The sequence below is a fragment of the Delphinapterus leucas genome, chromosome 18 (assembly GCF_059928025.1).
Source record: "Delphinapterus leucas isolate spDelLeu-1000000601 "Yukka" chromosome 18, BTC_Dleu_Yukka2, whole genome shotgun sequence".
Classification (NCBI taxonomy): Eukaryota; Metazoa; Chordata; class Mammalia; order Artiodactyla; family Monodontidae; genus Delphinapterus; species Delphinapterus leucas.
This window is the reverse complement of record NC_143146.1, coordinates 10,046,744-10,073,425: the sequence shown is the minus strand read 5'-3', so window position 1 is coordinate 10,073,425 and position 26,682 is coordinate 10,046,744. Positions and strand designations below refer to the sequence as shown.

Genomic DNA, 26,682 nt, shown 5'->3' with positions numbered 1-26,682 from the left:
ACCAGGGAGAGGGGTAACCAGACCTAACCATGGTGCCTCCTGATCTCAGACTTCCAGCCTTCAGACTGGTAAGAAGTAAATTTCTGTTGTTATGCCACCCAGTCTACGATATTTTGTTATGGCTGCCTGAGCTGACTGAGACAAATTCTCAGAGCATAAAATAATTGTTTAGAATCCCATGTTTTTTTGCTTCAATCGTGAAAGATGTGCAACTTGCATGGAATTGTAACAAATGCAATGATACCAACTAAATGGCAGATGCCAAGTTCTTTCTTTACTGTGCGTGACGGCACGTTTCAGGACTTAATAGGACAAGTCACAAATCAATGTACAAGTTTGGCACATCATATTCACATACAAGCATTTCCCATACCTCTGTTATATAGTTGATGCACATTCATTAAGTATTTCATTAGCTGTATCCTGTTCCAGAATTACTTTTCGGCTCTCACGCACTCCTCAATGTCTAGTATTCCAGTTACTTAAGACTTACCTTGCCTACTAGTTAAATGTGGAAGGAAACCAAGTCTTGTTGACTCAAGGGGTTCTTTGAGTCCACAACCCTGAACCTTACTCAACAGACAAATAGTTTTAAATGCTATAATTAAGAATTGAGAGATATTTAAGTCTATACAGACACTGCTGAATATACAGACACAGACTGTATGTTATAGACTATAAGGGAGAATATATTAAAACTTAGTTGTGTTTCTTAAAAACTACAGCCAGTCTGAACATAAAATATCAATTATACAACTATTTTCTCCATTTCATAAACATTGTAAAATAGAAACTGAAAAGGTGTTTTATCAGTAAGACAGACCTATCTCATTAAAGCCACTGTAGCCCAGCTCTTGCCTGCTAAGTCCCAGATCTTCAAGGTCCATGCATTTAAATCCTGGGGGGCACTGGTAGCCTTCTTCCAGCTCTGGTGAGCAGTGTGTATCTGGGATAGCTAAACTATTCCAGGTTACATTTCTGCAAACAACACAGAAAAGGATCAGACAATTTCAACAAGTGTAAGTGTGGATTAAAATGCATAATGTAATCATTCTTCATTAGTAACTGCTGTATATGGACACAGATTTAAGATTCCTGACTCATGAATGGTATTCATAACATTAATGCCATGAACATTCTCAAACGATACCTGATTCATCCACACAGAAGCTCTTTGTAAGAACATTATCGCCATGACGGTTTTTGTCATTGAAGACCAAGACTCAGAAAAAGCGAAGGAAGGAATTTTTCTGTAGATTTGCAAGGAATGTTAACTTGTCTGGGGACTCCTTGTTATCCACAAATCCTTCTCCTACTATGGGCACAAATGTTACTTCACTTCTAAGCAACAGTAAATGATGACAATCACTCTCCATATGGTACAAAAGTACTGTAAGTCTCATAAGTGATACTTGGCCTTCTTCTGGGTTGTCAGATGTTCAGTTTAGGAAAAAAACCAGATAAATAAAGTGAGACTGAAGGAATTAAAGATATCACATTGGAAAGAGAGAGATTATGGGCTGATTTAGTGATAGCTCCAGGAGTATTACACGTTTTTATTTATTTATTTATTTTTTAGGTAGTTGGTGATATAATTACTTTTCATCTTTCCGGAGGACACACTGGACATTAAGTTGATGTGAAAGGATTTAGACGTGTAATGGCTTTCTTGGTAGTGAGTACAGGTAACCACTGGAAAGGTGATTGTGGAATCTCATTCTGGGAGCTTAAAATGGGCCCCAAATAGGGGCTATCTGAGATGACTGACATGGCTTGTGTAGGGGCCAAAGTTTAAGCTAGATGATTCCACAAACCTTACAAACCCATGACTTTATTATAGTCATTTCCCACTACATCAATGTTTCCAGGCATTTCCTAAATGGGGACCAACCTTAGGACGGTCTCAGTCTCCTCTGCTTATGGCCAAATTGAGGCAGATGTGTTGGGTCACATTGCTTTTTTTAATATCTTCTTATATTCAATTGGCCACTTCCCCTTATATAACATGTTTTCTCCAGAGTATGATGCCTAACTCTCCACGATCCCTTAGCTGCTTGAGGCCACCATGCCCATGTGCACACACACACAATCTCCTACAAAGACATACACAATTTTAGTCTTAACGCACACACATGCACACAATCCCTGGTAATACACTGCCCAGTTCCATCTCAGTCAAAACAAACTTCTATGTTTACTCCTTCAGGGTTCTGCTCTTTGTTAGCAGCAAGTGAGCTACTTTGTCAATACATCTCAGGGAATGTTTAAATAATTGTCATATTTTAAGCTGGTCCTTTGGACCCCACATGCAAAAGGAAAGGCTCTGCTTGTGGACATCACCACTTGGTTGTATCAGAAAGATATGATTTTAGGCACACACGTCACTTATTTCCCCTCCTTTTACATTCTTATACGCAGGCCAAATGATGCATCTTTGCTTAAGTCTAGCCTGACTCTATGTTCTTGAGTTTGTACCCACACATCAGAACAAAGTGGGAAGGGGACTGGGCTTCAGAGTTTCAGAGGAAGGCTTTCTGGGTTGGTTCTAAGCTCTGCCATTGACTGGCTGTGTGACTTGAATAATTTTAAATGTTTCTAAGCTTGGTTTCCTCATCTGTGAAACAGGGAGAGAAGTTTGTGTGAGCTTTAAGTAAAACAAACCAAGTAATGCATTCATCACAGCACCTAGCGTGTTTCAAGCACTCAATAAATGCTTACTATAAATGATTATTAGTCATTACAATAATGAACTGTAACATAAATCCTGGCATGTGAAAACACAACAATAAAGGATTCTCAAAAGAATAGAAGGAATTTTGGTACGTGACCCTGAAAGCATTTTGTTCACAGAATTGTGCCGCTGAAAGAAACCTTATAGATGACCTAGTTCTTAATTCGTGAGGAAGGTAAGGTGAAGTGCTGGAAGGGGAAAGTGTACTAGCCCATCAAAATCAGTAATTTTTTTTCACTTCCAATACTTTAAAAAGACAACAGCAGCGAATATCCGACAAAAACACTCTGTCTACACAAAACAGTTTCAAAAAACATCATCTTTCAGTTATTTGGATAACTGGACTCTGGCGCCAGTCTGCTGGGTGTGAATTCCGGCTCAGCCCTTACTACGTGTGTGACTTCACCAATTTGTGCCTCAGTTTCCTCATCTCTATGATGGTGGGAAAATACTTCCTTCGAGGAGCTGTGGGGAAAATGTTACGTCTGTAAAATACTTAAAACAGGCACTTGGTAGACAATAAGTGCTAGGTGTGACCTATTGTAATTTATAGTTTGAAGTTTGTACATTCCCTAGATTGAACCCCTAGCCCTGGCATGGACAGCCTCAGTTTCCACATTTCGAAAATGGGGACGGCAATTATACCTACCTTGTGTGGGGAGGTCTTAATGATTAAATGTGGTAATGTACCACTCTCAGAATAGCACTGGAAATAAGTTAATCACTCAATAATTGTTAACTATTTTGATCATTTTCATTAACTTATAAATATTAGGGTATTTTTCCTCTTTGATTCCACTTGTTTTTTCTTTCATACTAGTACTGATTCCCATTTGAAGCACAACCCTCACCAGCACAGATAGTATTTTGAAATCTTTTGGCTTCAGAGGCAGCAGATTTGAAACACGTTATTTTTGCCAACATCAAGCTCTTAGAGGATGCTTATTAGAGACATATTTATTAGATGATTAATTGCTCTGGAACTTACGTATCTAAAACCACATGATAAATATCCTTTCTAAAAACTGAGATGAACATCATGAGTTTCAGAATATCTACTGGTTATTTATCTTAGTTTCATTTTCTCAGTTAACAAGAATCTTGTAGATTTTATTTTTATTTGTTACTGTTAATTACTTCCTCGTTCATTTTCCCTCAGATAGTCAGGATAGAACAAGAGGCTCTCTGGAATTAGGGGGGGTGAAATTCTTTTTTCTTTTTTTTTTTTTTTTTGAATTTTTGAATTTTATTTTTTTGTACAGCAGGTTCTTATTAGTTATCCATTTTATACATATTAGTGTATATATATCAATCCCTATCTCCCAATTCATCCCACCACCACCTCCCCCAACCCCCGCCACTTTCAGGGGGCTGAAATTCTCGCTCCAACCAGCCATATCCTAAATAGAGACAATGATTCTCCCAGTCATAATAAATATCCATTCATGCTTAAGTGGGAATCAATACTTTCTTACTCACAGCCCCCTAAAGACATCCACGTTCTCACCTCCAGAACCTGTGAATATATTATCTTACCTGGCAAAAAGGAATTAAGGTACAGATGTGAACAAGGCTAAAACTCTTGAGTTGGGGAGATCATCCTGGATTACCTAAGTGGGCCCCACCTAATCGCACAAGTTCTTCAATGTGGAAAGCCTTTTCCGGTTGTGGTTAGAGAACTGTGCCTGTGTGGAAAGGAAGGCTCAGAGAGACGCAACGCGGCTGGCTTTGAAGATGCTAGTTCTGTCCATATGTCTCAGGTCATTCTCCTTTTCCATCTCCTCCTCCTGTAATTCACCTTCAGTACTGAGTTGCTCTGAGCTTGGTCCTTGGCTTTCATGATGCTCTCTCCCTATGCAATTAAGTCCACGTTCATAGTTTCAATTCTCTACCATCTTAGATGCCATTTTAGCGTCCCAGAGCTACATGTCCAACTGCCTGTTAGATCTCTCCACTTTGCTACACCACAAGCACCTCCAACTCTGTGGACCCCATACTAAACTCAGACCCTTTGCCAACGTTCCCTCTCATCACAAGCAGCACCAGAGCACCACCATCCAAAGTGTTGAGCGATCCGGATATCCTGGAATCACCTTGATACCTTATTCTCCTGTCACCCTTATAACTAATCATCATGTTCCCTAAATATCCTCCAAAATATCTTTTGGGTTCATTCAACTCTCCATGTCCACCTCTACCTGCACCAGAATCCGGCCTCCTAACTGGTCATTCTGCAGCCTCTCTCAGCCCTTCTTATCCATTTGTCACAGAGCATGTAGAGAGGCTTTTCATAATCACTGTCCTACATTGTGTCGGTCAGTGACAAATCTTTAATATGATCTACAAGACCGTGAAGGACCTGGCTCCTGCTCCTCCAAGTGTCCTAGCATCCAACCACGTTTGTCTTCCCCCAGCTCTCCATGAGCTCCATCTACTGCAGAACCTTCTCCCTGCTTGGAAATCTCTCCTCCCATCTTTGCTTCATTAGTCCCATTTTTTAAGCCTTCAGGGCCCAGCCTGAACGTCACCTTCTCAGGGGAGCCACCCTAAGTCACTCAGACTGGGTTAGGTTTCCCTATTAGAAATTCTCAAAGCACCCACGCTTTTCATTTCTGGTACTTGGGACCCGTGTCACTCATGTTTGTGTGGTCAACTCTTCATTGGATTCTTCCTAACTCGACTGTTGCCCAGTGTAACTTTCAATTTCATACAGCTCCTGACACAGTCTAAATTTATAGGCTAAATTTATTTGTGACCTTGGATAGACTGTGTTGTCCAGATCTTTGGTCCACATCAGTCTAGATGTTGCCATGAAAGTGTTTTTTAGATGTGATTAACATTTAAATCTGTAGACTTTAAGTAAAGCAGAAGACCCTCTATAATGTGGGTGGGCCTCATCCTATTAGTGGAAGGCCTTAAGAGAGAAGTCTCCAAAGAGGAAAGAATTTTATCTCCAGACTGCCTTTGGACTCAGGACTTCAATATCAACTCCAGCTGGAATTTCCAGCTCGCTGACCTGCTCTGAAGATTTTGGTCTTGCTGGTCCCCACAATCACATGAGCCAACTGCTTAAATAAATCTCTTTTTCTCTCTATACGTATACACCCTACTGACTCTATTTCTCTCTGCTTAAGAGAGCTAACCCTAGAAATGAATTCCCGAAACGGAATGCTTGTTCTGCTATAGTCATGGCATGCTGGTGCGGCTTCTATCCCGGGGAAAAGCAGGCTGGTCTGGCTGAACTTGAGACATCACAATGATACTACATATGATGTCTACGAAGACAGCTACAGTCCACACTCTTTGCCAGGGGCTGGATCGGCAGGCTCTTCATTTCACATTCACGCAGTACGTTCCGAAGTGGCAGTGCATCATCTGAGAACTCAGCCCTCAAACAGGTAGCCTTAACCACTTACTCATACAGCCCATTTAGAACTTGTCTCCTAAGCATGCGCTTCTCGTAACCAAAGAAGAATTAAAGGTTTTACTCAAATACTCTGGAGACACACATGCTGAAGATCACCTCACATATTGACAGAATTACAGTAAATATTTAAAAGCACAGAAATCAGTGTCAAGGAGATCTGGTTTTAAACCTTGCTTCTGGCACTTCCAAGCTGTTTCATCTTAGACATCTTCTTTAAGGAAATTGAGCTTCAATTTCCTTCTCTGTAATAAGGAATGTAAAAGTAGAACACAACTTACCAGATTGTTACGAGTATTAAATGAGAAAATAACAGATATCAGTTGTTCAATGAAGGTTATTTCCACTAACAATAAATAGGAGTCATATATTAATAATTATATTAACTAGTTACTATAATTATTAACATATTAATTACAATATAATAATTATAAATTAGCATTGCATATGATTATAATATATAATAAATATATTATTAATCATATTAATAATAAAATCTATATTATTACATTATCCTCTTTTGGGGAAGTAAACATAAGATCAAAAGAAGTGCTATAGTGTAATTGACCAAAATAAATTACTCAATTTCTTTTAGACCCTTTTCAAACTGTAGGATTTTCTTTTTTTATCCTGAAGACTCTCACGAATGCTTTTGCTCTTTTGGTGAAAATCACACAGGTGTTAACTTTTCATATGGGAGTTTAGTTGATTCTCAAATATTTTCTTTTTTTTTTTTTGGCCATGCCACACGGCTTGTGGGATCTCAGTTCCCTGACCAGGGATTGAACCTGGGCCATGGCAGTGAAAGCCCAGAATCCTAACCAGTAGGCCACCAAGGAACTCCCTCAGATATTTTCTTATATTTAATTTTAAACCATTATCATCATATGAAAGGTTAATCTAACTGGTGGCTCAAGTGGTCTGCATCTTTGAGATGCATGTGCACAACCAATTTAAAAGAGATACATGGAGTAATACAAATATATTGCATATCACTATTTTACAGATTCAGATGAGACTGAACCCCCTGGAATATAACATCAACATAGAGATAGAAACCAGGTGTAATATGGTTTTAATTTTCTCTACGACATATATTATGAAGAGTTTATGGTTACGGATGTGGGTCTGTATGTGAAATAGGTTTATGAATGTGGGATTATAATATCGCAGAGGTTGGTTAAATGGTGGCACAAGCATGGGCTGGGAGTTCAAATCCCAGCTCTCTCGTTTACCATGTGGACACATTATTTAACCTCTTTGAGGCTGTGTCTTCATCTGCAAAATGGGGGAAATAATCCTTTCAGATTGTTCTAAAAAGTAGTTACAAGCAAAATATCTGAGACATAATAGGTGCTCCACAATCATTGCTATTAATTTATTTAGAAATCTACATATATCATCAGAGTACTTTCATTTCTTAAATATTAAAGAAAATGTTTCCAATATCCAAACTTGTTCTTATATCTCCCACTTGGCAGATATCTCAGCCTGAACCCTGTAAGTTAAATAGAGTAGTCTTTTTTCATCTTTTCAAAAGAAGTTTAAATATTAATCAAGAAGACTTCACAGACCTTTGCATGAATTTGAGGCACTTATGATTTTACATATTCTACAAAATCCTCTCTTGATAAATCCATGGAAATTAAAAATTAATATTCTAAGTCCCATGTTTCTATTTTTAATTCTTCTGACCTCTCCATTTTTAAAAAACCTCGTTATGTTGTGAACGGAATTTATAAGACAATCATTCATTTATTTTATAAGTACCCTAAAGGGAAAACTTTAAAATTTTTTATTTGGACCAGCAATAGAAAACTGCCCCAAATCTGGCTTTATATTGTCTCTGGTCTAAGTCTTAGTGATATTTTATAAAATACCACTAAGTCCTAAAAACTGCCGTTGGGTGGGGTAACCATAAAATGTATTGTCCATACTGAGGCTCTCCTGAGATCACAAAGGAAGTTATTAGTAATTACTCTGCAGCAACAGGGATACACCAGGATTGTCCTGGGTGCCTGTGACGTCTGGTCCCCTACCTCTGGGTCTTAAAGCTGATGGTCCAGTCATTACAAATATTCACCCAGACTCGTGGTTGAATCCTCTCTCCACATAGTAAACTTTTATGAATTTAACATTTACATTTCCTTACCTTAAAGCTTTTCTAATTATCTCAATCTTGGGGATGAGATGTCATTATTTGATACTAAGCTATGAATAAATTTCTCTCCTTTCTCAGGAATGATAATCAGGTGTCAGGTAAATCTTCACCTTTTCTATTTCACCTACCAGCTCCTTTTTACATGTTCCTCTTTTAGCTTCAGGGAGATTTCTGCCAGCACGTTTGGCATTTTGCAACACCTGTTTCTGCCACAGGCCACTGCCCTCCTCAGCTCTCTTTAGGATATGAACTGCCTTGCTTAGTCAAATCCCATTACTTCTTCCATAATTACCTTAGGTGCCTTAGGTCACAATTCATTACCAGAGAAGAAGCTAAAGCTTTACTAGTAATGCTACAGAGGACACAGCTGAGATGCCCTTCTATCTGCTTTATAAGAAATCAGCTCCATTCAACAGCAAAATTCCATGTATTGAATTCCTTCCTTATTTATCCTGTTTGCTTCACAGATTAAACATAATCAGTTCTGGAGGTCAGCCGTGAAACCTAGGACATACAGGTTTCTGAACAGGCGCATCTCTGCCTGAAAGCTCTCCCGTTATTAGGCTACAGTGCATGCAAATTAAGCAGAGGTTGGAACAATTGTTAAAGGACGATGATGAAGAGAAATGAGGTCATGACAGCAACTGGCAACACTTATCTCTGGAAACACAACCATCATACCAAAGCTTAATATCTGACTCAGAGATGTTTATGAGAAATTCCTAGTTAAGAAGCAACAAAAGGAAAGAAAAAAGTTGGGAAATTCTTTTAAATGGGGATTTTTATATGTTTCATTCTGACTTTGGACCCTGTTTGAGTCTCTAAAAAGAAAGCAAATTAATGTCTGGGCTGGAACTAACGGTAAAACTGTATTGACGGTTTTTCTGCTAATGAGCGAGACCTTAAAACTCAGTTAACACTGAACTGAAAATATAAAAGAAAAATGGTGGAAATGATTGGTCCTTGAAGTAAGTCATCAAACTTATGAAAATTGTTTTCATCAGTAACACTGCTCATAAAACCATGTGGCCAATTATGTATTTTCTTCTCAAATAGTAAATTAAGAATCACATAAAGAGAAGGCAAAATCCATGTGTGTGTACATAGCCATTGGGCAGATTTTACAAATATAAGAAAGAGAAAACGCAGACATCTCCCTATAACTGCTATGTCTCGAGTAACTGAAAAGTCTGCCAACACATATGAAATTCTTCCCAGTGCACTCCTTTTTTTTAGGATAACGTAATGAGCTGGAGCTAATAGAATATGAGAGGTCTTTTAACATTTTTTTCAGACACTCGTTTTTGAGAACAGAGTACAGCATGGAGCTGGCTAAGAGGACTTACTGAATGATTCAAAGGCCATGAGTTCAGATGACACTCATATCTGTCTGCCCTATTTGTATTATATTTTCTGTGTCAAAGTTAAGTTTGCAGCATGATGCCTGATCTCCTAGCTGGGTTAACAAGTTTGAGAATTCTTGCCTTTCAACTTGGTTTTTAATAAAATGGGAACTCTAAACCAGCCTCCTAAACTCACTGCGGTTAGAACACAGCTGCTTCCTTACCCAGAAGCTTTCTCTTTTCTTCACTTCTACGTCTATTGTCTCTGCCCACACGATATTTTTCCACCCTCATATTCATTCATGGAACAATCTAGACATATTCCACAGCCCACATACATTTAAAAAAAAAAAAACTACCTACAGGTTTCCTTCCACGCATTTCTTCCCTCACCCACACAAGTCAACTCCCTTACTCACCACTTCCTTCAACTTTCCTATCCTGTGTTTGTACTAATTCACTGCTATCCTCTGCTTTTAACGTTGCTTTTCTATTTTTTAACAATTTCTCCTTTGTCACTTTTAGCAACTTGCTTTTCTTCCTCTGTTCTTTTTTTATTTCCTCTTCTTTATCAATTTGTCATAAAGTTGTCATTATCTGTCTAAATATAACACATTATTAACCATGCCGTCAATAAATAGTTACTAAGTACTTACTCTGTGCTAGGATACTAGGTACTGACCACAGGGAAATGAATCTTATCGACCCTTTCCCAAATGTATCCTTAAGGACCTCACAGTGTAATGAGGAAAATGGGGAAAAAAACAGCTGTGAGTGCCAGAGTGCTAATTCTAGCAAGATGGACTACGTTAAATTTAGCTCCTTCCACTACAAACAGCTAGATCTGTTGGATAAACACTAACATTTAAAAATGCATATCTGGGCTTAGAAGAAAGAAAAATACATTCCAAAATGGCAACATGTAAGAGGAAACTAAAAACTAGAGGAAGGGAAATACATGAGTTGACTAAATGGTGGTCTCAATGGGGACTAAGTACCCAGCAGCCATGAGCTTGGGTTTCAATGCCTACAAGAAGCAGAAGACAGGGTCCTAAGCCCATGTGAGTCTGGGAGCAGGAAATGGGACTCCCAGGCATACAGACATATTATAATTTAAACGAGCTCCAGAGCGTGATATTGGTGAAGGGATCATCAAACAGGTCAATCAGGCACAGTAGAGATTATAGTTACAGACCCAAATATAGACAGTGAATTAGTAAATGAGAAACGTAGCGTTAAATTCTGTGAGTAATGACACACAATAAATAGTGCGGGGAAAACTGCCTTACCATATGATGAAAATCAGTTGTAGTAAGGTATACGTGACATACAATATATTGCACATATTAAAAAGAACAGCTTGATAAATTCTGACATATGCACAGAACCACACTCAAGAAAATGAACATACTGACTAATCCCAAAGGTTTTCTAGTGCCCCTTGGTCATCTCTTTCTCCTACCCTAACCCTTATTCCCAGGCAACCAATGATTTCCTTTATATCATCATTGACAAGCTTGCATTTTCTAGAATTTTATATACATAGAACCACAGAATTTGTACTCTTTTTCATCTAGTTTCATTTACTCAATGTAATTATCTTGAGACACAAGATGTTATGTATATCAATATCTCATACTTCTTTTATTGCTAAATAGTAGTCATTACATGGATATACCACAATTTGTTAATCCATTTACCTGTTGATGGAAATTTGGGGTGTTACCAAAGTGGGCTATTACAAATAAAGCCTTTGTATGTATAAGCATGTATAAGTCTTTGTATGGACATAAGTTTTCATTTCTCTTGGTTAAGCCCAGGAATAAATGAATGGGATATATGGTAGATGTCTGTTTAATTTTTAAGAAACTGCCCGACTGTTTTTCAAAGTAGTTATACCATTTTCCATTCCCACCTTATTTAAATAAGATATGAAAATAACCTGACGGTATTACGTTCCCACGCTGAGGAAGCTTTCTAAATGTACACTTTGAATTCGCTGAATCTACTTTCCCACAGGGTTACATTTTTCAGTCTGGCTTGTCTTGAGTATTTGTCTTAAACATTTGCACAAAACAATTTTGAAGCAGAGAATACAGAACAAAGAGGGCACATAAATACTTTTTTAAAAATTGAGACAGAGGTTTTTCTCATGAGAACTGCAGAAAAGTCCTTATGAATCACCTAGATAAAGGTGGGAAGCAGCAGCACAGCACAGGGGGATCAACTCGGTGCTTTGATGACCTAGAGGGGTGGGACGGGGAGGGTGGGAGGGAGGCTCAAGAGGGAGGGGATACGGGGACACGTGTGTGCATATGGCTGATTCACTTTGGTGTACAACAGAAACTAACACAGTATTGTGAAGCAATTATACACCAATAAAGATCTATTTTTTAAAAAATGCAGTTAGTAGATAAACTTACCCTGGTTTTGTGTCATTTACTACACAGTGATAGGTAAATGTCCCAAACATCTGAACTCCTAAAATTCCATAAAGAAGTAGAAAGAAAAGGAGGAAAATGGAAACACTCCATATTTGTTCTCCTGATCGCCTAGGGGGAAAAAATAGGTAAAGTAGATAAAACTTACCCCAAAAAATCATAAACCTATCCCCTTAACTTACGTAAAAGCAGTGCTTACTTCAAAATATTTGTAATTCTGGTCCTTGGTAGTTCAAATCGGAAATAAATCCGGAATGCCCGGATCATAATTAGTGGCCGTGGGATCCGTAACATGCCCCAAGGGGACATCTGATCAACTATATCAGCGATTTCAAATACCTGCAAATTCAGAGGTGAACAAACAATTCAGACTTTCGCTTAGCAATGCTTGTAGTCAGGACTATACAGACAGCATCAGAGGTTCATCCTGTGCCCTGCATTATCTTCCACCGAAATCAACTTTCTTTGGAGTACATTTTGAAGCTATAGCTTTCTTAAGAGAAACAAATACATAAACTAATGAAAGTGTCGTTAATCTTGTTCATTTCCTGTATAATCCATCAAGGCACAGTTTTTATTACAAAGTGCCAACGTAGAATACAGAATAAGCATGCTAAGCCTTCCTCACTAATAATGGTCTTTGGTGGAACTTTTTGAGTATCCAGAACACAAAGTAATGGCGAAAGGGTTAAAAATACTATGAAAAAGATGAAAAAGAATTCCATTTACCAGTAGAGGCAAGATGATAATTAGGAAATGTTTGTCAATCATACAATAGTTATTAAATGGAAAAGAACATATTTTAAATGTAGGATGAAATTAATTATTGGAGAGGTGAGCTTTATAAAAATAAGGACAGCTTATCAATAAGCACCATGATGAGTTTGCAGGATGCACTATGAATTTATTTTATTCTGATTTTTTAAAAATGAAGAATACAGTAACTTCAGTTGAATTAAATGCAAAATCAAGCCTGAATGAATGCATGGGAATGAATTCTACTGGTTTTCAATAAAATCCGTCCTTCAGGCCTTTTTAATCTATGTTCCCCATTTCTCATAGTAAGGTGTTTTCTATTAGCAATACAGCATTTTATGTTAACAAATATTTATCCCAATGTATTTATATTATTTTAGCTATTTTTAGTGAGAATTCAGTCACATAAAGGACTGGAATTTTAATTTTTAAATTCAAATTTTTATTCTACAAATACAGAAACCTCACTCCATGTTCTTTCCTTTATTTCAATGAATATATTTCTAACATCTGTTTAATAAGAAATAATCTCATATGGTACTAATTTTTATTTCTGATTGAGAAATAATTCAAAAATGTGACTGACAATGATTAAAATGTTAGGCTTTTTAAAACCAATAAACATTAAACAAATCATGTTTTGGGAAATTACACAATCACATGGTCTTTGGTGGAACTTTTTGAGTATCTAGAACACAAAGTAATGGCGAAAGGGTTAAAAAATACTATGAAAAAGATGAAAAAGAATTCCATTTACCAGTAGAGGCAAGATGATAATTAGGAAATGTTTGTCAATCATACAATAGTTATTAAGTGGAAAAGAACACATTTAATATGCAGGATGAAATATATATATACTCTTTAATATATCTATTTAGATTTTCAATGTAAAATCATGCCCATTTTGGAAAATACCCCCTTGTAATTTAAAAGTGTTTAATTACCTGTAACACCAATGAAACCCAAAGGCAAAAGACCATAAATCCATCAAAAACACACCAGCGATCTTTCACATAGGAACTATCCCCCTAAAAATAAATTTCACATGGGTTATCAGACAAAATGAATAATTTCAAAAAACATCTGTGGAGGGAATAATCAAGTGTTAATTCAGTATAAGCTATCTACAATTTTTGTATCATAATTGAGCAGACTTTCCAAAGGAACACTTTTAGCATTTTAAATGGTATTATATATGAGGAAAATAATTTATAAAACACAAGTAACTGCAGAACTTTGCATGTAAAATTTTAAATTCGTGCAAAGGTAAAACATCACTATTTTTTCTCTTAGCCACACAGAGTCCACCACATAAGGAACCAGAGGCCATCCTACTTAATAGGCTGCTTAGGTCCTAAAGCCGCCTCTTCCTATAAGAACAAAGGTTAGTCCTTCACTGGCCATTGAGCACACAGTGGTCAGTGAAGGACTTCAAATCTCTGGCAACAACCATCATTAGTGGAAAATTAGCCAGGAATTCATGTTGAACTGAATTAGAAGTGAAGATGAAGAAACTTGCCTTCATTTTCAAAATAAACATATAGCGACTTAAGTTTAATTGGGATTTTAAATGTAAAAGAAAGATAAGGAAGACATACTACTTTCATTTTTTACTTGTGAGTCTACTCTGACATTAGAATGCATTATTTTATAAAATGTTTTTAAATGTTAACTTTTTAAACATGTAAATATACAGTATATTATGTTGATAAGTGTTACACAGAAAAATTAAAGTATATATTTTCAAATTGACTTTTAGTAAACAAATGTGTTCTTTACTTGTATGTTGAGCAAAAAGTGAGAGAAAAATATCACTTGATCTTTATTTGAAGAACTAGGCATAATTGTGATTGCTTAAAAAGTGTAAAAAATTCCAAAACTGAAAACTGAAATTTTATGGGGCTCAGCAGAGAACTATTTTAAAATAGTAACAATTAAAAGTAAATATTAGGCAAGAAAGAGAATAATTACAGATCACTGGGTACCCAGGCACCCAAATAGAATGAGCTTATACAATATTTCTTCCCGAACACTATTACTATTTTATTCCTATTTTGCATTAAAAAATGTTGCATGTAGTATTACTACAATTAACCTCTATTGTTGCTCATAATTTGCTTTAGTAACAAATTATGTTCAATTAGATACAGGGTAAGAGCTTCTCATTATATTGAGGTTTATTTAAAATATAAAAAGTGAGGATAAATAGTGGTATTTCCCTGGGAGGGGAACAGAATGGCAAGAACCAAAGGCGGAAGAGAGATATAATTTTCACAGAATATCCATACATGTATCTTTTGACTAATGGTCATGTGTTACATATTTTAAAATAGATTTTCAATATTAAATTTTTTAAAAGTTGAAAATTTTAGCTTTAACAAAAATCACTTTGTCAGTTGGTGCAAATAAAGTCAAATTTGAAAAACTTGGGCCTCACAAATTCACAACGTAAAGTTATCAGTAACAGAGTTGGCTGAATTTTTGTTTTTTATTTACTACATAAATTTGTCTGCTAAAGAAATTGATGTTGCAAAGCTGCCCTGGAGTATAATTTGAAATACATAAAAGCATTATTTTAAATCATTTAGGGTCCCAAATAAAACAAAAGCATAAAAACACATTTGAATTTCAAATGACCTCATGTTATGAAAACTGGCTTAGCAAAAACTACTACTGTATAACGTAGAAAACTATTTCTGAATTATGAAGTCATTTGAGTTGCATTATCTGGAACGTTTTCTGCTTTAGATGTTCCAGAAATTCACAGTGGCATCTGGCTGTCCCCAGTAAGAACCACCACATACTAGATGGCACATAATGGTCAACTAAAACTGGCTTCTTTTTACTTGTCTCGTATAATACGTGAAATAATCCGCTGAGCAGAAGTTTTATACATTATGTTTTGGCTCCTGTTTCCAGGGGTCGTCCATTATTTATAAAAACCTTTAATAAGCTGTGTTATAGTGACCTGGGATACAAAGGCCAATAACACCCAGATTTTTCCCATCTTTTCTTTTAACCTTTTGTCCTTTAGCATCCATTGTTCTTCATGCTGTTCCATCTTCCTGAAAAATTCCCCACAGTCTGTGCCAACTTTTCCCTCCATACTTTGGTCTGACCACAGCCTACCCTGATCAGCACTTTTGCTCACACATCATGCTACCACCAGCAACTCAGCTCATGTAAATAAATAAGGTTCATACTGTGTAACCTACAGAAGAGTCCTTTGTAATCCCCATCCAGTCGTTTAATGAGTTTATATTTTGGTCCCAGCAGTTTGGGCTTCCTACTTAAATCTTCTCTAAATTTATTCTCTGGTGTTGCATTTAAGAAAAGGTCTATTCCCCACTGTAAATGTTTGAGTTTGTTCTGAAGGTTAGTAGCATCTTGGAACTTACTAGACTATTTTGGATGGCACTCCCACCACCTAGCACCATGTACAACATACAGCAGATATTAAATGATTGATGAGATAAGCACAGGAACCATGTCTTAGAGCCTCTGTAGATTATAATGCAGACAGTAAGAAGTCAATGCATATGCTTCATGAATGCATCCATGCATCTATCCATTCACTGAAGCTACTAAAATTGTTCCTTTAAAGAAATGATTCTTTGCAGCAAAAAGAGAAAGATGGAGTACCTTTCAATGCAATACCTTAGAGTTAAGACTCTTTTCCTTCATAATCATGAGAGATCACAGTTGAAATGATGAGATAACATTTGGATATTTCTTGGATTAGTGTAGTTTGAATCAGCAAAGACTATGTGCCATGCAAATAGGAACCAGGTCAGGGTTTATATAATTTTTGCATTTTAATGAAATTGTAGATATGATTGAATTGTAAATATGAATTGAAATTGATATCATATCAATCATTATTGCTAATCACCAAGGCTCCATAAGTGTAAAATACCTTTTAATAAACAGAATAGGGACTTTGAAACCTGGCACTTTGAAATATAATTGAAGCCAAGTGGGACTCTGCCCTGTCCCCCACCTCTTGTTTGTAGAAAAGCTCTAGCCTCCTAGGCCTTCCCAGAGCTCCAAAGAGCAAGTTTAACCACAGAAGTGAGAAAATACAGAAACGAAGGAAAACAAGGCAAAATAATAGTTTAGCCATAAAACAAAGTCAAAGACTTTTAATTCCTCTTCAAGGCCTATAGATACTATTCTGAGCCCATATCCTTGAGGTACTAAAGGATACTAAAACCTCCATCAGGTGGAAGAAGTTAACTGCGTGCTGACCACCAGCACCTAGACACCAGACTGGTTGGAACCAGAAGGCAGTCACCTCACCACCAGCTCCATGAGCTGATCATGTACTACTTGACCCTCACCCTCACCTTGCCTTTAAAACTCCTTCCCTGAAACCCTTCAGGGAAGTTGGGTCCTTGAGCATTAGCCACCCACTCCCCTTGCTTGGTCTTGCAATAAACACTGCACTTTCCTTCAGCACAACACAGTGTCAGTAGATTGGCTTTACTGCGGGAGGGTGAGCGGACCCAAGTTTGGTTCGGTAACATAATCTCATATTGCATTTTGTGTCTGACGTATTCAGCAAGTTGCCTCTTTTTCAATTTGTATTTTCAAAGACTCTTCACCATAACTGGTTAAATGGTGCTATGATTCAATTTGTCAGTACATCCAGGTCCTTTTAAAATCCTACTGTATCAATGTTCAAGTTACAATATTTGTAAATAATAAATTGTCCCTTTCCCCTGCTTCCAAAATGTTTAACCAGAACACACACGAAGGCCCAGTGGTATCTGAGAAGTTTTAATGCCTCCAATATGAAAGAAAGGTTTTAACTTGTTTGTTGCATCAACAAGAAAGGGAGAGCAGAGAGTATTTGAGTTATGGGCAGAAATCAGCAGGCTGGTGCCTGAGGAGATGAGTTATTCAAGAGCTGTCCGTCAATTTTTATAAAGATAAACACTTGGAGGCTGCCAATCAATTATACAGTATAAGAGAGGAACTTAAATTGCCATGCAAGGATTTAACAAGCAGAGGAACCAAACACATTTACCTGAAGACATTTATAGGGATATAGTTTGCAGTTAAAAAACAATACGCACGGGTGTAGTTTCATAAGCACACGATTTATTGTTCTGAGTTCCCAGGGCCCATCTGTCACTGTGTCTTAGCATTATTATTTATTACTTCAACAGTGCTCAGAGGATGCATGCTACTTTTAGCCAGGTCTATTGCCAGATGAAAAATAGACAACTGAGAATTGTCTGAAGAATTCACAGTCTGCACTACGTGGAACGCTTTGCAGCAACACAAACATGTATCACACAAATGCTTTATTTATGCCTGTAGGGATTTGGTGAGCTAGAATGCTTCTTGGAACAAGAGTTAGTGGGGGAGGCAATTAGAAACAAATTATTGGGCAGTAGGAATTAATTGGCAGATGTAGTCAAGTTTGGGGAATGTTATAAAAGATGTGAAATCCTTTAAACACATAAATTCCTCTAATGAAAAATTTGAAGGACATTTTCTGCCGGAAGGACTCTGTGCTCCAATTTCTCTCTCCTGTCGTGCGTGGGGCGTGTGACCTCCACAGTAAGCTTCTCAAATACAAATCAGAGGGTGTCACTCTCAGATTCGTATGCCCCACGCATCTTAACTGACCACAGAAGGAAGCCTGAGCTCCTCGCAGGGCTGCAAGGCCCTCCATGGTGCAGCCGGGCTGCCTTCACAGGGTCCCTTCCAGCTGCTCCCTGAGCATCCCATCTGCTACTTCTGACTACGCAGTGCCCCAAGGCTCCAGGGTGTTCCAAGCCTGTGTGTCTCAAAGCGTTGCTTTTCTCTCTCTGTGAAACCCTTTACTTCCCTTTGCCAATAACCCCGCCATAGACTACACCTCCTCACTTCAAGACATCACTTCACATTGCTCTTTCTTCAAGACTTCTCTGACATCTTCAAGCAGATTTTTTTCACTATTTTTTGTGCCCCCTTCCCCTGTATCTGTTTCAGACCATTATTACAGCATTTTCACAAAATACTGAAGGTCTATCTCTCACTATCTGAATTCTCACTACACAAATCTTTGCTATTTACATTTGCTAAAGTACTTGCTCCCAAATCACTATGTAACTAGAAGAACCACTATAGCGAATCTGTACACGTGCCAGTGGAAACATTGAAGTTGTCCGTGAATCCTGCAAGGAGGTAAGATGTGCATGCAGCTCTGCTGTTCTTGGGGGCTAAATCTTGTGCTGGCAATGTTTATCTAAATACTTAACAATTGATAAGCATTAAGTGTATCACTACCTCCTCTTCCCTCTCTTCCCATTAGCCTTTCCGGGGACGTGGACTTGAGTCTACCAACCCAAATAAAGTATATGTATGCATCGTGTTCTATTTTAAGCACCAGGTTACACTTTTCTTAATAAGTTTTCACATTGTTTGGCAAAGAGCTGTACAGATATTTTAGCTGGAAATCAGTGCATAATAAACATACACTGTTAGTAAATTAAACAAACTAAATAGTGGATAATTTCATAAGAAAATTTACTTCATCAAACAGACCCCCAACAGACCAAGCAAGTCTAAACAGACCAATTTCCCTAGGAGAAACAGAAAGAAGAGGGAGTCCTACCAAAAAGGCACTAGAATCAGATGGTTTCACAGGGGATTTCTAACAAACTTTCGAAGTTAAAATAATTTCAAGGTTACTCAGATTATTTTAGAGCATATAAGTGCACACACACACATACACAGAGAAAATCTAACATCAAAACCTGACAAAGATTAGACAAAACAAGGAAAATAATAAAATATAATGAAATAACTGATTAAAACAGAACAAAACTATGTCGTGACCCAGCTGAGTTTTTTCTGGGAATGTAAGGATAGTTCAATTATTAGGAAATCCACGCTATTACAAGAGCTAAGGAGAAAAATCATCATTCAACAAAATTTAAAAGCTATTCAAGATACAACTCTTGAAAGTTGGAATTAATGTTTATTCCCTTAACTTAATAAAATATGCATACTTAAAATGCAAATCCTTCAGATTAATTAGGAAACATTAGAGGTGTTCTAAATAAAGACAGGAGCTAAGCAGAGATGCACACTGTCTCTAAAACTATTTAAAATTTTGTAGGTATTATTAGCTGGCCCAATTAAATAAGTGGCAGCAATTAGAGGCATAAGAATTGGAAAGAAAAAGGCAAACCTGTCTTTATTTGTATACGATATGATGATATGGAAATAACCAAAGAATGAATGGAAAAACTACTATAAACAATACACGAATTTAGTAAATTTAGTAAAGTGGCAGGATATAATATTAACAAACAGAAATCAACAGCCTTCATTTAAAAGAACAACAGTAAGTAAGAATACATAATAAAAGATAAGACCCCCACGCCAAGAGCAAAAAAAAAAAATATCAGAGCATAAATATAACAAAAAACGTGCAAAATCTACATGAGGAAAACTATAAAACAGTCCTTTAAGGTGCAGGAGCAGACTTGATAGAATGGAAAGATTGCCCATGATCTGGGACAGGAAGAAGTGTGTGTGGTACCAATAACCACAGGCAGAGCCAAAGACAATGACAAATGGGGAAAAATAACTGCAACTTACATCATAAAGGGCTAATACTCCTAACACACAAAAAGTGCCCAAAATTTGAGTGAAAAATAATGACAACTTGAAAATGGCCTTTATATACATAGAATCAGGTTCAACCTCACCCGTCAAATGGAAATGCAAATTAAAACCACACCGAGTTACCATTTGCCACCCAACAGATTGGCAAATATCCAAAAGTTTGACAACCTGTTTTGTGAAAGAGACACCTGTGTACATCACTGGTCAACAGTCAAAAAGGTTCAGGGAATATGGAGTAAACAGAAACTATTAAATAGAGCCACCAGGAAGCAATTATCCAAACCTAGACTGTAGAACATTCTGCAAGACAAAAGACTCACTTTCCCAATGGATCAATGACATGGAAAATTTTTTTGCGGGGCATGTGGGGCTGAGACCTAAAGGATTTAAAGAGACTTAAATGAGATTTTAAAATATAACAAATACACTTTGTATAGCTTCTTTGAGTCCTAATTCAAAGAAGCTAACTGTAAAAGAAAATATTTTAGACACCTGGGGAATTATGAATACGGATGGGGTATTAGCCTACATTAAGGAATTATTGTTAATTGTGCTAGATGCAATATGTAAAAAAAAAGATTTTGTCAGTCAGCGATGCATAAGAAGTTGTTTCTGAAATAATCTGATTTCTCAGATTTGCTTTAAGATGAAATAGAACTGGGAAAATACTGATAACTGTTGATGCTGAGTTACAGGATCCATTACAACTATAATCTCTACTTTCCTGTAAATTTTTAAAGTTCCATAATAAAAAGTTTTTAAAAAGTTAAAAGTGAAAAAAGTAGTGCATTGACTGTGAACTCCCTTTTTAAAGATAGCACACAATGAATTATTGTAAAGAGAAGCAAAAAATTTGACCCAATAACTGTATCTTAAGCATCATCTTGTTAAAGTCTTGAAACCCTTATACAAAATAAGGCCCTTCTTCATCAAAATTACCTCACTTGAGATGCTGATACAGCCAGTAAAAGAAAAGGCTAGGATTTGAGTCAAATCTGTCATTTGTCAGACCCTAACACCCAATCTGCTGTTTCATTATACCACTGTCTCTCTAAATAGTACAATTTGAAATACTTTAGAGACAGCATCATCTACATATTTTTAATGAAGGTTAAAATATAAATAAATAAAAACCCTCTGTGAAGGTTAGGGTTACAGAAGAAAGAGATATCCCAGGACAGAAATTTTCTTCCTTTTCTTTTTCTTTTATTTATTTATTTATTGTCTCCCAATGGTGCCAATTTCATGTTACACATTCCTTGTGTTACAGTCCTGGAATTCCTTTCCATTTCAAGTCCTTTCTTTTTCCCTCTTAATATGTTCAGAATGCCTCAGGTGAATGACATCCTGCTGATTACCTTCGCACTGCAAATTTATCACATGACGTTTATTCTGCATTCCATGAACCAACAGGTGCCTCCTTGGGCTAGGTGGCATGCAAGACCCTCCTCCGGCCTTCACGAAGTCAGCAGTGGGGCCATCTAGCTCCTTCTCAGATATTCCAAGACTTTGTGCCTTATACAATTGACTTCACTTTTTAATTATTCTTAATGTATTATATTTTCACCAACATCTGGAGTTATACCCTTTTTAAAAAGACTTCAATATCGATAAAATAAAGAGACGTTTTGTTTGACTGAAATTAATGTGAAAGCATTAAACTGATTTAGATTCTCAATGCACTTTGGTTTTCAGCTTAAATAACACGGAAACACTCACCTTGACAATCCCCCGGATGTGCATTTTTGCTATCATCTCTGCCGTGTACAGAAACATCAACAGAGTGTCCAGGGTGAACGTCACGTACTGCAGAGGAGGGTAGTGTTCGAAGGTCATGGGCGTGTTCATGCAGACAGAAATGACGCTGATGATGGCACAGATGCGCAGCAGAGAATGAACCCACTGCAGAGATGGTCCAGAGTTACTATCTTGATGCCACGAAATATCCTAAACTTGTGTTATGAACCATGCTATTTGGAAAACGTAATAACGAGATGGAAATATTTCACCAGTAGGGAGAAAAGGAAGAAGGAAACTAACACGTTAAATACTTGCAACGTGCTAAATATTTTCACGTATTTTACATCGTTTAATTCTCAAAGCAGCCTAATTTCCACATGAAAACACTAAGACTCAGGAAGGTTAAGGGGCTTGTCTGTGGTCCTGCATTAATAAAAGCCAAAGCTTCGATGTGAACCAGGTCAGGCTACCCCAATGGCTCTGATACTTACCACGGCATAAGGCCATAATATAGGGAGATTCTGATTCAATCAATATATGTATTGATAGAAAAGTGATATGCTATTACTTTCATAGTTTTTTTTTTTTTTTGCGGTACGCGGGCCCCTCACTGTTGTGGCCTCTCCCGTTGCAGAGCACAGGCTCCGGACACGCAGGCTCAGCAGCCATGGCTCATGGGCCCAGCCGCTCCGCGGCATGTGGGATCTTCCCGGACCGGGGCACGAACCCGTGTCCCCTACATTGGCAGGTGGACTCTCAACCACTGCGCCACCCGGGAAGCCCCTACTTTCATAGTTTTTTATGTACTATGAGCACCTAGAAACGGGGACCATATTTATTGTAACTTCCCTGGAATCTAGCACAGTGGCCTATCCTAGTAGACCTCAAATGCTTCTTAAAATAAATTGATACATATTCCATAAGAAGGGTTTTCTTTCTATTTTATCTTATATGAAACACCCTTGTATAAAAATATATTTTAAAATCTGCTCTCATCCTATATTTTCAAAGCTTAATAATAAATGGACTTTCCTCTTTACTTTGGAGAACATATTTTATAAAAATTTAGCCCAGATATCTCTCCTAAAATGCCAAAAAATAAGTTTGTGTGCAATTCTGGTAGTGCACGTGCTGTTTGAAGACTTTCCTTAACCCCAACCTAAAGAAGTAGGAATTAAAAAGATAAACGTGTGTGTATATATCTGTATATGTGTAGGACATAAAATTACTCATGTATAACATCTTATTATGAAAACTAATACCTAGGATAAAAAAATATTAACGCATCTGCATGCTAAACCTACACAATTTATATTACTAGCTAATCAGTTAGTACACAATTCCTAAACATAATCTCAATGTGTTATTTATTGACTGTCCTGTATATATATGCAGTCACATTAATCCTTTAATATACTCCCCCTGAAAGAAGATGTTTTAGTTTCATAGTAGATGGTTCTGCAGCTACACAAGCTAGCAAGCACCCACAATGAGAAACAGAAAACTTGTCAGAACTTTGAGGAGACTCAGACACTTGTAGGCTGGTGAGTGGGTTATAATATTAATGACAGTTGTAATATTTGCATGAAGACATAATGCTGCTAATTCCATACCATATAAGTCACTGATGATTAACTTTAAAAGTTGATGTACTTTTCATGGCAATTAGGAAGCGCTTCAATAAACATCAGTGTGTAAATTTAGCCCCATCTGGGCCTCCAACACAAAGGATCTAATTACCCAAGAGTTTCAAAAGATGGGTTCTCCCACAACAAAACTGTAGTGAATTTGAAGAATGAATTCTCATTAAGCATTAATCATTCTAGTGTTTACACGCCTACATCTATAAAACTACCTGCTTCAGAAGTTCTCAGAAAGCTCTGTATGTGGTGGATACTAAGAAAAAGTTAGCGACTGCTTTATTGTCTATTCTGTTCAAAGTCTCTAAACATGAATGGAAGACCTACTATGTGTCAGAAATTATGCTGGGCTCTGAGGACACACAAATGGAAACAACACAGTTTTGACTCATCACTACTTTCAGTCTGATGTGCATAACATAGATATTTATATACAATATCATTTCTACTTACATATAAAGTAGGATAAGTGGAAAGAGAAGAGGTTCATTCCATCCGTGGTGGGGAAGGGTCAAAGGAGGAAACTCAGAGTGGATGGGGGCAGGGGTCACATCTGAGCCTTCATGGGTGAGGGTGATGTGACTCATCTGAGCTGCTGGGAAAGGGTCTCCAGGCAAAGGAAACAATGTGAACTGGCCGAACATCTCAGAGGAGCAGGAAGCCACCGACAAGTGAACAGAGTGTATGTAGATGCAGGAAAGGGCAGTTGCTGAACAAGTTAGAACCACAATATAAAGGGCTTTGCATGTGATACTAACACATTTTGATTTGCACTGTAGGTAAAAGGGATGTTTCAATGATCGTAAAGCAGAAGGGTGACGGAAACAGACACGGAAATGTGGAAAGAAATGTGAGCAGGCAAGAAGCAGTCTTGAGGACAGATTAGACGGGAAAGGACAGGGGGACTAAGGCCGATCATCTTTATCATGGTCAAGGTCAAGGGAAAGGCAAGCACTGCGAGAGTAGCAGTTCATTTCCTGAATTCAGCCCCTGTTGCTGGTTTGAGAAAGGAGTTTATACCACTCAGGATCCTAGAGCTGAACTTTCCAGCCCTGTGACTATGCCTTCCGCCCCAGCTCTGGCTGCTAGACTGTCTCGTGTACAATGACACTTGGTGTAGCCAGGCTTCCCCTCAAGTTCCCATTAGCTTAATTAGACAGAGAGGTGACAAAATTCTTCAGAGACACTATCCACTATCTCATTAACCTTTCCGTGCAACTCAGAAGGAGACCTTTAATTCCAAACATCTGATTGTCTCCTCAGGTCCCTGCATCATGAGAAGGTAAGTAAAGGAAGTCTGGTCGAACAGGTTCCTCATCTCGGTCTCCAGCTTTGGGTCAATCTGAGAAGTGGTATTAACTCTACATTTCGTGGCTCTGAAGGGAGAAGGGGGAGCCAGACCACCTCTCATGCCTTCCTCTGTGAATAACTCACAGCGGCACCTCATTATTTCATCGGGATTGTTCTCAACCTCCAGACTCCGAGACTCATCCACGTTCTACTGCAGTTCAGACATTTCAAAGCCAAAGCTACATGAGTTTTGAATGAAATGAATCAAATTTCCTTTATATCAGCGTGGGCCTCTCCACACTTCCAAAAAGAAACTTACTGGCTTGTTAATCCAGAGTATGTCTGCATTGTCCGACAGAGATTCATCAGGACCAAAGTCAGTGACCGGCTGGGCCTCCACCCTGGAGCTCTGCTTCCTTTTGAGCATGCTGAAGTTAGCTCTGGGGAGCAAGTTCAAAACCACAGTCTGGAAGAGGAAATGGAGAGTGTGTTAGTGCCCTAACCCATCCTTACGTTAATCACAAAAACAGAGTCCCCCATGTGTGCCTAGGCATTTGTTAATTACACCCATGTTCTATTGTACTGTATATAATCAATACATGCAGCTAGAAATTTTTAAAGGATGAGATAAAAGTTAATAAAAAAACTTCAATTTTTTTCTCTCAACCCAACAGATCGTCTTGTGCACGTCATAAAACATTTTGTGTGCTACTTTAGAGACCCCTGGGGTCTAGATTAACTGGGGTAAAATAGCTTTGCCTCTTAGGATTCACATATTAATAGGGAATTTTTGGAGGTCTATGTTCATATACCTAGAGCTGTCTCCACTTAAAGGTGGTCTGTGCCAGAGCACAGCTGACCAATCCAGATAAACTACTCAGATCCTTCTCAGAATTTTCCCCTGGGGTTAATTTAATGTGACACTCACAGACATTTATTGCCAACAATAGGATAGACCCAGGTTGACCTCCCAATTTTGTCCTTGCCATGGTGGATGGGAGCCAGAGAGAATGGGGCAGAGTCTACTCTAAATAAAGCGGTTTTTTCTTTTATGAATTTTGTAACTATATCAATTCTTCTACCAACCCTGAAGTAAACCCAAAGCATACTGAAGAGGGGTATGATGAAATGCCTGCTTTCCACTTAGATTTTCACAATTCTGAGTCATCCCCATCTTGCTATACATGTCACCTCCCTTTAGCCATCGCTACCACCAGCCACAATCCAGCAGCTACACGTTGGGCCCTCAGGACACAAGTAGCAAATATAAGTGCAAAAATGTGGGAGGAGATACTGTAAAGGCAGGCAGTGCCTGATCACCCCTGCACCCACAGAGACTTCTCCTTTGATTAACACCTGCATTGAATCCTTTTGTTTTTTTAAATATTTATTTATTTGGTTGTGCCAGATCTTAGTTGCGGCTCACAGGCTCCTTAGTTGCAGCATGCATGTGGGATCTAGTTACCTGACCAGGGATCAAACCCAGGCCCCCTGCATTGGGAGCTCGGGGTCTTAATCACTGCGCCACCA

The 26,682-nt window shown here is 37.8% G+C and overlaps 1 protein-coding gene across 1 annotated transcript in view; it reads right to left on the bottom strand.

Annotated features, from left to right (window-relative positions):
* NALCN (sodium leak channel, non-selective) overlaps positions 1-25,802 on the bottom strand; it is a 279,093-nt gene extending 253,291 nt beyond the window's left edge. The window contains exons 1-6 of the mRNA XM_089899398.1: positions 25,472-25,802; positions 22,202-22,384; positions 13,801-13,884; positions 12,300-12,439; positions 12,083-12,211; positions 824-978 (exon numbers count right to left, since the gene is read on the bottom strand). Of these exons, the coding sequence (XP_089755524.1) occupies positions 824-978; positions 12,083-12,211; positions 12,300-12,439; positions 13,801-13,884; positions 22,202-22,384; positions 25,472-25,579 (799 nt within the window). The 5' untranslated portion in view covers positions 25,580-25,802. The remainder of the gene's footprint in view (positions 1-823; positions 979-12,082; positions 12,212-12,299; positions 12,440-13,800; positions 13,885-22,201; positions 22,385-25,471) is intronic.
* Between the last annotated feature and the right edge of the window lie 880 nt (positions 25,803-26,682).